Genomic DNA, 13,561 nt, shown 5'->3' with positions numbered 1-13,561 from the left:
GAGAGAGAAAGAGAACAAGAGAACAAAGAAAGAGCAGAGCAAAACCAGCTATGCTCAACCTTGCCCCATGCAGGACAAATAAAGGCTGGATTTGAACTCCTAAATGTACCCAAAATGAATTTAGCTTCATCATTCACACTYGCAGACCATGCACTATATTCTGTGATATTATTTATACATACTATACWCCTGTTTTTCACAGACAGAACTTAACTGAATTCCAGTTATTTCTGAAAATACAGTATACTACAAGACCTACATTAAAACTTCTATCTGAACTGGAAAATCCTGTAAAAAAATAAGAATAGTTTTTGAAGCTGGAAAGAAAACACTATACTATGCATTACCACAGTGATTAAAAATTGCTTGCTATCASGAGGCTGGAAGTGTGTTTTCTTAGGTACCGGAAATGCTCCCGAATGAATGGAGCAAAACACAAAAGTCAACAAAAGCCACTGTTGTACTTTCAATCTGCAGATCAAATTTAAAYAGATAAAAAGGAGCCTGATAGAGACAGTGTCTGCTCCATTATTTCGTTTAATTGCTGTTTTCAATTAAGCCTGTGCTTCCTATTCAAGAAGCTGTCATTTGTAAACAYGTAATCGAACACAGCTCAACAAGAAAACAATACTATATTTTCTTTGAACACCTGCTATTTAATATACTAGCAAATAGAAACATGGAGAAGCATGAATACCTTACAAATATTAATCCTACTTCGTATTTTACTGGAATTGTAACGTGTCCTCTGTTGTCAGTCAAGGTCTCAGGTGGTTCTTCACTGTCACTAAAACAAAACATGTGCCACTCGGATCAGACAGTGATATTCATCTGCAGCAGAATAGGACTACYGAAGAGACTGAAATACCTACAGCTTTGCACAGGGTACAAAAACACACTAGTCACTTCCAGTTAATCATTAGTCTTTTGAATTTATTTTTGGTAGCTATTTCCAGTAACTAAACAGGTAAGTCCTGCATGAGTCCCAGCTCAGAGACACATCTTTGCTGACAACAGAATATAAACTGCAGCCGACAAGGAACATGGGTCATCACATCACGACACTGCTCTCGCCCCACTCCTGTGTTTTCCGGGGACAGCAAGCACTGAGGGCCAGCGAGGTCCACTGACCCACCCAGCTTTATCAAGGCAAACTTCTGCAGTGCTGGTGCTGTTTAAGGGCTGAGCCTTTCCATAGCAGAGACTGTAATCTATGCCAAAAGCCATGGTAATTTTCTAAGTCATTAAAACTTTTCTGAAGTTAAAACTCCTGTGATTTCTGACTCATTTGTGACCTACAGGCTCTAGAGACAAACAGCTGTTTAATTCACTCAATCCTCTGCTTGTTACTCTAATGTACATCTCTAAAGCTGCCTGCTCCACAAATTATTTAACCTCTTCTGAGTTTTACCATGAAAACATGCAGAAAACTGCAGAGCTTTCTTAAAAAACAAAACAACAAAAAACCATACTCAACCCACTTCACAAGAYAGAAAGCAACAACTGCAACTAACCTTGTTGCATATACGTGAATCGTAGCATTTTCCAGTAGATAAGATGCATTGAACTGGAATGATATTTTGAAGGAAATCTGTTTGAGGAAATAAATTATGTATTTTTAAAGGCAATAAAGTAAAAAACAACCCACACTAATAATGTTTGATCTGATGAAAAATGAGCTAAGTTTTGGAACTTACATCTAGGGAATCCTTATTCACGTTTTAACTCTTTTTATGATGGAATCCCCTTTTTTGATTTYGCTCCAAACAAGAAGAAAATCTAATAGTCACCACTTTATTAAACAATAGCCTCAAGTTTTCAGAGCTGGGAAGTCTCAGTAAAACTTCTTGCATACAGTATTAGAAATACATAGCTAAATGACKCTTAATACAAACCAGCTGACTTTGCAAGCAATTTACCAAAACCATTTTTTTTCTCCACTGCCTGAAGAAGGAACTAAATGGCAAAGCCTAGTAACTACAGTAGGGATGAGCTGCATAGAGAAGGCTGCTGGCATTTCAYATACAGTGTACAGTAAAATGCCTATAATACTGAATAAAAATGTTTACAGTGTAAATAAATGACTACTGGGTCTCACAAAAATTCCCTACTCATTATAACCAAGGCCAGCATGGATTCTCCTAGCCTTAAAACAACATAGAGCAAGAAAATCTTCCCCATATGAGAACATTTTACCTCTTSTGCAGGTTTTAGAAATGGATATCCCACTTTACAGGTGATGTTGTGATTGGACTCACAACTATCTTTCTGAATATCCTAAACAGAAAAGAAAGTGAAATCAGTTTTTCATAGTTTGACCATGTGCAAATACTTGTTAAGTTTTGACCAAGAAAATAAACCATCAATGGTTTACCAAACTTCTGTATCATTCACTGTCASTTTTCATCATTAAAACATTGTAAAAGTCAAAGTATTAGCTGAACCGGAACTAAAATAGGAAGCCACAACATTTGCAAAACAATTTCCACATATGGACATCTACTTCAKTTAGTTGCCATTATTTCCTTCCAGTGAAAGTGTCTAGAGCATTAGCATTTATTATATGCAAACTRGACATCATGTAAATTAGTCACAGGGATTAACAGATCAATATAAGTACACAGTATTTATGTGTAATTTTGGTAACTGTGTACCTAACTTAGGAACAAAAATGACATTCATGCTTCATAAATTATGGTCACAGGGTCACCAACAGTGCTATGGACCCTTGATTTCTCAARAAATTCTTTAGGCAACATGAGGACTGTTAACTGAAAACAAACTTCTCAAATATTTACCACCTGAGCTGCAGTGAATTCTTAGCCTATATATTGTGTCAGGCCCTTTGGCAAACATAGGCAGAAACACAGCTACTTTGGAAATGCTCGCTGAGGTAGGGATGAGGCAGGCACTGAGCCGTGCTGCCCTTCCAAGGCAATGCTTTTTTCGTACAYGTGCAAAAGGAGAGTTCAAGGAGCACAGGAACTGTCCTGATGAATAACGATGCACTTCTGGGTCTACAGATGTACAAAGGACTGGTGATTTTAATATTCATCTCTTAGATGCAGACACTTACTCTCTGTCTCATGGTCTTTGTAAAATTTGTGTCTGTCATTAAGGCAGGAGATGCCCCAGTCCACTTAGGAAGTCTCAGACGTACAAGTGAGGCTGGGACTCCCAATGCCAACTCTTCCAGTCCACTGAGAGGATGCCAGAACAGTAAAATTCAGGCCTTAATATAAAGGATTCCTTAGATCTCCCTAGCAATATAGATTACGATAAAGATAAAAGTGAAAAATTCCTACCTCAATTCCAGCAAAAATAATATTTGGAGAATACTGAACCAAAACTCTAGTATTATAGGCACTGTCTTTTTTGTTCTTGACAGATAGTTGGATGGTGAACTTATCATTGCGTGACTTCACAACGAATGGAGATGAGCTGTAAAATAAAATAAGTYTGTTGGACATCTTAACTTTAAATCTGTTATCTGATTTGGAACCTATGCCATAGCATTATCTTATTAGAGTACAGAATTTATAATTTACATAAAAATTTTGTACAGATACTAAGTGATATAATAAATCCAGTGTAGTTACCTGTCTCCAGCTATGCTTGCTTTTACATTCAGAACGAGATCTGAAATGCATTTATTTTTGGCTCCACAATCTTTTGTGAAAGGAATCTGCAACAATAGCATTTTCTCAATTTTAYTGCATTTATTATCAAAATTAAATCCTTGCATTTAATTCATTATCTTATTTTACATAATAAGATCTATCTGACAGTCAAATAAGTCTTTCCTAATATTAATCAGTACATGTAAAATGTGCAGGTGAAGCATAACCTTACTACTCATTCCCTAATAAGTTACAAATATCCAAGTTACAAAAGAAGTCAATAGTGAAAGTATAAATGATGCCTAGCAGCACCCAAAGTATATGACTATCATTCATAGATAGAGCAGGGGCTCTRTCCATGTGAAATAGACAATAAAATTGCTTATTCTCTCTTTTACCTTCTGTTAACTTTGGACAGTGTTAAAACCCAGTGCTGGTTTCCCAAGCTTACTGAATTGAGCTCTTCACTCCTGGAAGAGTCTTCACACTTGTTTSGAGGAAACATCCTCTGGACAGGCTCAGCCACCCTTCCTCTAGAGCCATTTGTGAATGATATTTTCACACTTTCTGTGGGCTATGAATTTGAGCCTAAATACTTTGGGTATTAATACAGACTCTTACTGACTTACATATTCAGATATTGAATTTGGCAAGTTGCTATCAAGCACAGGTCCACTCTCAGGATCAGAGAAATTGAATTCCAGCAAAACCTTTACAGAGTCCTGAAAGTCAGGTTTGTCCTAGAAGATAAAAAAACATGAGATTGCTGATATGAACATTTACTTCGATATCTAAGTGATTGAAGGAAGATAAAAAAACACAGAATGCTGAGACAAAATATGTTTGAGTCACACTGCTGCCATCCTTACTGTGCTAGGAAAGCATTCAAATGCCTGTAACTGATGACAAAGCACTTAGTGCRTAAGCCAGACTTTATAAATACCTACTGACATTTCTGCGTGTCTCATCTCATCATAAAAATGTCACATAGCCTAAGCATTTCCAACACAGATTTATTTAAGAATGCCTCAGAAATGTCAACTTGACCTTTTCTTTTTATTGTGCTTAAAGGATCATTAAGATGAACAGAAGCAGTATCATCTTGCATGAAGTCAAAATTAGGAAATGTATTGAATATGCAAGCAAGTATTAGGTATCATTTATCATTAGTTTTGAATTCAGCTACAACTGTGAAATTGCTAATATTTTAAATGTAAGCAGCTTATAATATACATCTCTRTTCACTCTGTACATTAGTTATAATCTAGACATTTTCATACCTACAGTCTCTAACTACATTCTTGTTTTACAGTGTATTAGTGTTCTTTATCCCAAACCTAATTTGAGAGTTCTTTGATTTCACAGTTTTATTAGAAGGAATCACACCAATATGCAAATTAGCCTTTCAGCCCCCATGCTCCTGCTGAGTATTGAATGCACCTAAACTATTAACCACTAARGCTGCAGAATTCATGTAAATGTGTTATGCTCTTTTTAAAGACAGATACATAGCAGAGAGACAATAGTAAATAGTCTTTACATATAAATAGTTTATAATTATGCATACACAAATACACAAATTCTAAATAATAAATGAATTTCATTTACACATCTTAATTATAATTCTAGATGCAGAATTTTCATCCAGTTTATAATTAATACAATATATTTAAGGCCTATTACAATATAAACATGAGAAAAACATTGCCATTTTAAATGATTTACTTGCCAACATGTAGAAGTTATGTTTAATACATTCTGACCCTTTGATGGTAATATTTTTTTGCATTTTCCTCTCATGGCTCTCTGTGAACAAGCTTCGAGATATTTGTCTTTGTGAGTCAAGAGTAATCCAATACTGTAGACCTGCAAAGGAAGTTCAGATCAGCATTATGACCCCCCTTTTTTTGCCAATATTCTAAATGTACATTGAATACTGAGTTTAAAAAAGAGCTACATTCCATTTTTTAAGTAGTAAACTAATGTGAGCGTTAACAGTTTTATATGCAAAGATTCTGTAACTTGGTGCTTGTCTACTTACTGGACTCAAATGTATCTTCCTTAGATTTTAGTCTGGTTTTAAAACAAATTGTGGCATTTATACATATGGTTTTTCTTTTATTTATCTGACAGTTTTGCTGTTGGATATTGATGCTTTTGGGTGTAAATTGCATGGAAACATTTACTTCGGCCACATCACGAGACCTTAACAAAAAGACAAAAAGGGAAAGAAGCCCCTGAAAACAACAGCAGCAACTTTTATAACTTTTAAAAATGACCTTAGAAAATATGCAATTCAGGACATTAAAATACACGTATCTGATGATGAAGACAGGTAATTAATGACACAGCCTATACATAGTACCAGTAAACTATATATTAAAAAAAAAATACGGTCACAAGGTTTCTCTACAGTGCAGTACTTCTTATAGGATGGATACAAGATTAAAGGTAAGATTTTCAAAAACATTTAAGGAATTATAGAGCCAGTTCTGTTTCAAAAGACATTTTGACATTTCAGAAAGCTCCATTTCTGAAGACTCAGACCCATTCTCAGTAGCAGCCAGGGAGGAAGAAGTTCCTACCCATGGAGGGTAGCACGTCAGCTCTTCGGCTCCGGGTAGATAAACAAGCTGAGATTCAGCTGTGCGGCGCAGGGAAGGGGCAGGCGAGCCCTGGCTGCAGGGAGTGCCTGGCCGCGGTGAGCAGGCACTGGTGGCTGGCAGCGGGGAGGACAGCAGCTGGGGCAGCAGCACGCAGGTTGCCAACCCAGTAGCTTTCTAAAGCAGCTTGAGCAGCCCTTGCTCTTGCTCTTACCGCCTCCTTAACTTAAATGGATGAATGTTTTGATGCTGCTGCATGGTGACCAGACTGAGGATCAAGTCAAAGTTAAAAAAACGACTTTTGAAAATAACAGTGGAAAGGAAGGTGGTGATCTTTGTTCTAGCTCCATCAGTTCCCTGTCCCAGCTCCCTGCATGGCTACACAAGCATCTGGAAGGAGTGTGCAGATGGGGTGGGATTGCTTAGCCAGCACTGTGCCTGGCAGATGAGAATGCCAGGCTCCTCTGCATGATGAAGTATGCCTATGTCCATACCAAATATGAAGCAGTAGGCAATAACTWAAACATTAATGAAAGGATTTTAAGGCAAAAGCATTTTTCCTCCCACTTACAAYGGTCAGCTAGTGCATGGCGAATTGCTAAGCTATGCTGACTTGACTGTGGAGCCTTTAAGCACCCTGGATCCCAAATCTCACTGAGAATCAGTGGGATTTGTGCTGTGTTCCTAACCATTAAAAATATTATTTAGAGAGTTCAGGTCTTTAGAAAAAACACCTAAAATATTTGTTACTTTTGATGCCTACAATTTAAATGTCTGGAGTCAGTAACACTGAGTTTCCTTCAAAATCCTCATACAGTCTTAGAACCTGCTCCTACAGGGACTTTGATGTATTCTTCTCTATACTGAGACTTGTCCTACTAATTTTGTGGAGATGAATTTCTAAAAGGCAAAACATCTGGGAAAGGAAATGCAGAGTGTAACACAATGCAACAGGATGTATTTAAAAAGGATTAATACTTTGTGTACACTTCTCATATGTTAGACTGTAAGAGCTGAAAGTTAAGTGTAATGGCATAACAGCAAAAGCAATCAGCTGGCTTAGCAACTGCTTTATCAGGGAGAGAGCTGTGAAATAGCTTTATTTTTGCCTTAGGAAAGAGAGATTCCATATTATCATATTTATTAATCTTACTGGTATTTTTTTCTTCTCCTTTTAATAATATATTGCTCATTGAACCATCTGGATCATGTGTTTTTGTAAAGAAACTGAATTCACTGTTCACGAGAATGTTTAGTTTAATATTTCCACGTTTCTCAGTAGTGAACCAAAATAGAGTTTTCTTAGTAACCCCGTTTATATTTGAATCTGCACTTGGTATTGCTAAGATGACAATATGCAATATAATGTAATAAAGAGAATAAATGTTTTTTCTTCTATTATAATTTGTGCCACAAGTGCAGTAAGATTTTATTTTGAACACAGTCTAGGAGATGATCTTCATACTTGGCTAATAAGGTTTCCAAAACCTTAGATTTTATACTGCTTCCTTCACAGAGGCATTAAAATATTATGATTCACAGGTAGTGTCGAAGTATGAGACAAAATCTGGTATAATTAATAGGTATCATACAATAGATTATTATTTTCTACCCTGAGAGATGCTGTTAGTATCCATACCAGAAGAGGGCGGCACCGCCAAGGCCTCCGATAGTGACATCAATCAGCCCGTCATCATTTAAATCCATTTCTCCATGCACAGACTGGCCAAAAAATTTCACTTTTTCCCCATCTCCACCTGATGCAATACGCTGTGAAAAGCATTAACAGATTTATACAGTGTATACTGGTGAATATTGTAAAAACATTCCAGACACATTTGTTTGCACTTTCCGGGATTTAAAATTCTTAAAATATATTAAGTTTTCATTAGGGTGCTTCTGAAAGGGTTATCATGGTGATGAACACACTAAAAATTTTCAGAATTACAAAATATCTACTTTTCTGGTTGCATGGAATGTTTTAGAAAGTTTCTAATGAAAACATGGAAATTTATTTTATAACAATAGTAGAGTCAAATTCAGTTAAATCAGACTGAGTTTARAAGTACAGAGCTTTTTAAAAAAGAAGCTGTCATGACAGGTGAAGTCAGTTTGATCCTGTGCTGGAAATACACAGTAAAATGAGGATTTTGCTACATACACTTATAGCAGTCACCAATCCTTAAAGTTTTACTCCATACCTGAGTATATTTTTCACTGATTGTGTTGCCATGCCCATGATAAATATAAACAGCTCCCCGATGATCATCCTCTAAGGGTGATCCTATCACAACGTCATTATATCCATCAAGGTTGAGATCCTTTACTGCAGCGATTGCAGTCCCAAAACGTGCACCACAAGGCTCATTCTTGAGAACTTTGCAGGTGTCGTGTTTTAATGGTGAGCAGCATGTTTGCTTTACAGGTTCAAGACTCATCTGATATTCAAACTTTGTCTGTGAAAGAATAAATTCAGAGTTCGTGGATTTCCATCAACATTTTGGCAATGAAGATTTTTAAGAGCTCCTGTACAGAAGACAAACTGCTGAATTAAATGAAAAATTACATCCCATTCATAATGACAGTGTACTGGAAAAACTGTAATTCTGGAACTATAATTCAAATGTTCTTTTTTAAGAAGTTGATGGGAAAGATTCTCTCTCTCACTCTCTCTCTGTATTTATATGCTTATACACATTTCTTGAAGGTGCAGGTTCACAGGAAAGCACGCTATCCTAACAGTATTTGGATGATACTATAATTAAAACACTTAATTCTTGAGATAGAGTACAGATTTTTCCAAAGGCAGTCTCTTAGTCTGAGAAGTAAGCCAAGTTTATGATGGATCACAGATGGCAGTACTGTAATTCCAGAACAAAAGACAGCATTTCTCTCACAGAGGCCGAATTCTGTCCTCAGCGCACGCACACACACACACACGCGCACGCACACACACACACACAGTACATACACACTCCATGTCCTTACGGATGTATTCTTCTGGCCAGCAGTGTCCAATGTGCAAAAATCCTAGACCGAAACCGCAGACACGGTATGCTATGTATCCAATATTTCCAAGAAAAAGATTGTCCCCATGAGTTCCATGTTAGAAATGAGTAGCAGCAAGATGTTGCTTCATTTCCTTTGTTTGGAGATGGATAAAAGGAATCACAGGGAAAACAAATTTCAAACCCTTGCATTATTAGAGGACAGAGAATTCTTGTTTTCTTGCCAACCCTATTCACCAGCAAGTCGTTGTTAGTAACACGCATGTTGAATCTGAAACAGTTCCTTGYTGAACAGATTCTGTTTCCTCAGGCCTTTTTCCTGCAACAGCATTTTAGGACACCACCACTGCTAGGACCTACTCTCATGACTGTTATGGCAATACACATTGGTACTAGACTAAAAGAAGAGACAAAGAAAAAAGCACTTATAGACACTGAGAAGGAAGAACTTATCTATCCACAGTCTCTGAAATGGAAGTGATGTACAGAATGCTCAAACTCCCTTCAGGGACTGAAATAGAAAAGGGATTTAATACTAAAAAGTAAGAATGGGGAGTATGACACTGACTTATGGATATATACAGGGAAGACAGAGGCAGAAGCTAAGTGCAGTTATCACATATATATACTAGTCTGACACGGTGAGTCTAGAAGAGCTCCCTAATCTGTGAAAGCAAAAAGAAAATGTGAATAGAAAATTAAAATCTGCATTTATGCCACATTGCAGTTTGCGGGATATATTGCTTATCTACATAAAATACTATATTAGAAAAAAGGTGAGAAAGCAAGAGGTTTTTAATTTTTTAAAAATAATCTGTGCTATAGTATCCTAATTGTCATAATTATATTTCTTTGTTTTCAATAGGTCATCTTCCCCAGCTCAAATTATCATATTTGTTTAAAATAAGGCTATAAGGATAGAAGATAATAAGGAGCATGTTCTTTTCTTGGCCAGTAAATGTCCTCCTTACCTTGTTCAGAGCATACACGTACACTTTCCCTTGCTCCTCTTTTTCAGTTCCCATATACATAGGAGCTCCAACAAGAAGAAGGTCTGTGAATGAGTCCCTGTTGATGTCTATTGTGGTAATAACACCCCCAAAATATGATCCAATCTGCAGGAGGATATAAAGTATAAATCAGAGGCACAGTCAGCAGTATTATGCAAGATTTCCTATTCAGAGACCTGTTTTACAGTTGCTTACAACAATGTCAAATTTTAACTATGAGGGCAAAAATTTTCTTTGCTATCTAGTATTTTTGTTTTCCCTTGAAGCTTGTTTTTTGTTTTGGGGTCTGTTGTTGGATTTCTTTTAAAGTATAATCCAAAAAAACCTTTTAACTTTCTTGAGTTTGAAAGGTACAAATAGTGCCTCCTACCTGGCAAGGGGAGTGAGATCTCTCATATTGTATATAGAGAGACAGCATTTGAGTAGAAATGTCTCTGGGATGCTAATTTTATCTTCAATACCAGTAATAATTAATAGAAGGAACATAATCAAAGGTTTTAGGCTAACCAGGAAAGAAGATAGGAGGATGGATAAAATGCCCTGAAACAACACAGTATAAACAACCTCCAAAATTCCCAAGTCACCACAGAATGCAGAGGAGCAAGAACTACTCAAAGACCTGAGACATGTATAGACCAGGTACAAGGTGTGGGATTCATCTGATTACATTCAGCTGACAGCTAAGCTAGTCACCCTGAATTTTCTTTACAGTCAGCATAAGAAACAATCCCTTTTAGTGCATGATGCTTCTTATCCCACAGAAGGTGCTTCCAATAGGCCAGGTCACTTAAACCTTAAAAACGTGTACTTTCCTAATTTCTCTAAAGGGATCCAAGGTTGATTAGCTGAGCTGTAAATACCAACTCTAGATGTTGAAAATCCAGTAAACTGAATTCTACTAAAAGTATATTCTACTGCAACCTGGGCAGACTTGAATGGACAGGTTTTTCAACCCTCTTGTGTGTAATATACTACCATCTTTAACTATGTGATTATATGCTATTCAATACGTTTTGCTATCCCAGTTGATAACCCCCTACAAAACCCTCCTTATCATACCCATTTCCCACCTGTGATATACCCCTTCCATTCACAGGATAGACAAGATTACCAGTCCAGAGATGGTTATAACCACTTTGATATCAGCAAAGATTTACCCCACAAAGAGAATATTTCCAAGGGACTCTGACTACTCTAAGTCCATTTACCATTACATATTAAATCAGACAATCTAACTAACCTTTGCTTCTGATCTTGCTTTCAACTTAAAGTTTCATTTGCTCTTCTGGTACAGAGTTCTCATTCTAAATCATTACCTCTATTTTTCATGCAAATTTCCCTTATATATTAATCATAAGAACATACTTACTTGTTCTCCATTTAACCTCTGAAGCACTTGCACCTCTTTTCCTTCCATTTTATAAATGATAACTTGGCCAGTGTGATTGTATCGAGGTTGCCCTGCTATGTATAGCACACCTCCAGGCGTCAATGCTGAGTTCACAGTATATCCTAGGAAACATAAAAGAATTCAAAATGCAGTACACACAGAATGCATCAGAAAAACTTGCTGTCATTCAGAGCTTTTTTAAGGATTGATTCTATAATTAGATGTTTAGCCTTACTTATTCTAGGGAATGCTAGTAGAGTCAAATGAAAGGGCTGGATGTGCGTTTGCCTACAGTCTCACAGAGTCATGAGCACCACTGAGTCATTAAATCTGTTGACACGCTGGTATGTCCTAACTTCAGCAGAGTCTGACAATGTTCACTTTGCCATTCTTAGATACTGTAAGATGATGAGAGTACTGGTGAAATAACTGGCAAACAGCTCGTTGAAAGGCTGCTTTCAAAGAACAGTTGTCACTGGCTCACTGTCAAACTGACRGACCCTTCCAAGCATGATTCTGGGGGCATTTTGAACCTCTGCTATTTAATATTGTCACCAACAACTTGGATAACGGAAGACTAATGAAATTTGCAGATGATACAAAACTGGGATGGGGTAGGGAAACAGAATCATGAGGTGCATAAAGCCTCTAAGGAGACAGACCACAAAGTTGCTTTTCTACAGTAAAGGCCGAGAGGAAAACAGTACTTTGCCAATATGCAAAATACATACAGAGGTTAGTGATGATCTGTTGTTTTTGTCCATTGAGTGAAAGAGAAAGAAATTAACTTAATTTACAGCAAAGAAGATTTAGACTGAATACCATATGAACATTTTCTAGCTATGAAGGCAGAGAAGGCATGTATTGAGAAGAATACTAGGGAATCCTCCTCCTTGAACAAATTAGACATCTCCATTGAGGACAGACTAGATATGCCTAGGGCTGTATCTATTCTTACTAGTCTTTTGATTGCACAAGTAATGATTTTTTTTTCTTTTCAACAGTAAAATATTATACAGATTACACATCCATTTATTATAAATTTTCACAGACTCCTAGAAAATTGGATAATATTTTGTAAGAGAATCTTTGTTAATGATATTGAAAGAGGATTTGTAGCATTTGTTGAGGTGTTACAAGATACATATTTCTCTTACCTAGGTAGGCTGCAAGAGGTTCATTTTTCTCTAAGTGCCTGTCACGAAAAGTGTCATTAGTTGGCATTGAAATACTACTGTCCTTCACCATGAGCACTGTGCCATTCCAGTCATATGCTCCAACTGCTCCAAGCATGACCCAATCCTTACATAGAAGAAAACAAAACACCTTGTTCTTTACATGAACCATCTTTAGATCTGYGTTAGTCATGATGTTCACGTTTGCTTAATGCTTCCAATATGCGAGCAACACTTAACCTTGCTTTTCCTACTATAGCATGCCCTCCCCCAGTCACAATATATCTCCGTCTCTCTATTAAAAACAGACCCAACTAAAAAAGCATGGGCCAACCAGGAAAAGCAGCAAGTGAAGCATGACTCCTATAATTTCAGCCTGCCATTTCATTCAAAATAGAAAGACAAAGAGGAAGTCGTAAAGCTCATTAGTGCATTAGTACATTAAAAGCATTCCTCAGGTAAAGGAATGCTTTCTCTCTTGAACCTGTGAGGATTTTAAAAGAGCCTTTTGTAGTCAATGTAATACCTAACAAATTTGCTGACCTTTTCTGCCTAAAGGCGTGAACCTAGCCTTCTAGACAAGAAAGACACAGACACCTTGAGTCTGTCAATGTACCCACAACTGAAGACCCATTTCTGAAGTGAGACTCTGATGGTAGCAAGACAGTTCCTTGGTATCTTCAAGCATCTGCTCTACCAAATAAGAGTATTTTATGAATCTTCTTTGGGCTCTTTATCAGTATAATATCTCTTTC

The 13,561-nt window shown here is 36.9% G+C and overlaps 1 protein-coding gene across 1 annotated transcript in view; it reads right to left on the bottom strand.

The window, feature by feature from the left end:
* The window catches only part of ITGA1 (integrin subunit alpha 1), a 74,256-nt gene that overhangs the window by 11,882 nt on the left and 48,813 nt on the right, over window positions 1-13,561 (bottom strand). The window contains exons 11-23 of the mRNA XM_085326418.1: window positions 12,789-12,933; window positions 11,611-11,753; window positions 10,203-10,346; window positions 8,425-8,679; window positions 7,863-7,993; window positions 5,662-5,825; window positions 5,350-5,486; window positions 4,250-4,360; window positions 3,600-3,685; window positions 3,306-3,441; window positions 2,197-2,277; window positions 1,515-1,591; window positions 698-787 (exon numbers count right to left, since the gene is read on the bottom strand). Of these exons, the coding sequence (XP_085182544.1) occupies window positions 698-787; window positions 1,515-1,591; window positions 2,197-2,277; window positions 3,306-3,441; window positions 3,600-3,685; window positions 4,250-4,360; window positions 5,350-5,486; window positions 5,662-5,825; window positions 7,863-7,993; window positions 8,425-8,679; window positions 10,203-10,346; window positions 11,611-11,753; window positions 12,789-12,933 (1,700 nt within the window). The remainder of the gene's footprint in view (window positions 1-697; window positions 788-1,514; window positions 1,592-2,196; window positions 2,278-3,305; window positions 3,442-3,599; window positions 3,686-4,249; window positions 4,361-5,349; window positions 5,487-5,661; window positions 5,826-7,862; window positions 7,994-8,424; window positions 8,680-10,202; window positions 10,347-11,610; window positions 11,754-12,788; window positions 12,934-13,561) is intronic.

The sequence above is a fragment of the Rhea americana genome, unplaced genomic scaffold, assembly GCF_003343005.1.
Source record: "Rhea americana isolate MKP2758 unplaced genomic scaffold, rheAme1 scaffold_13, whole genome shotgun sequence".
Taxonomy (NCBI): domain Eukaryota; kingdom Metazoa; phylum Chordata; class Aves; order Rheiformes; family Rheidae; genus Rhea; species Rhea americana.
The sequence above is the reverse complement of the archived record's forward strand: the minus strand, read 5'-3'. Positions and strand labels throughout refer to the sequence as shown.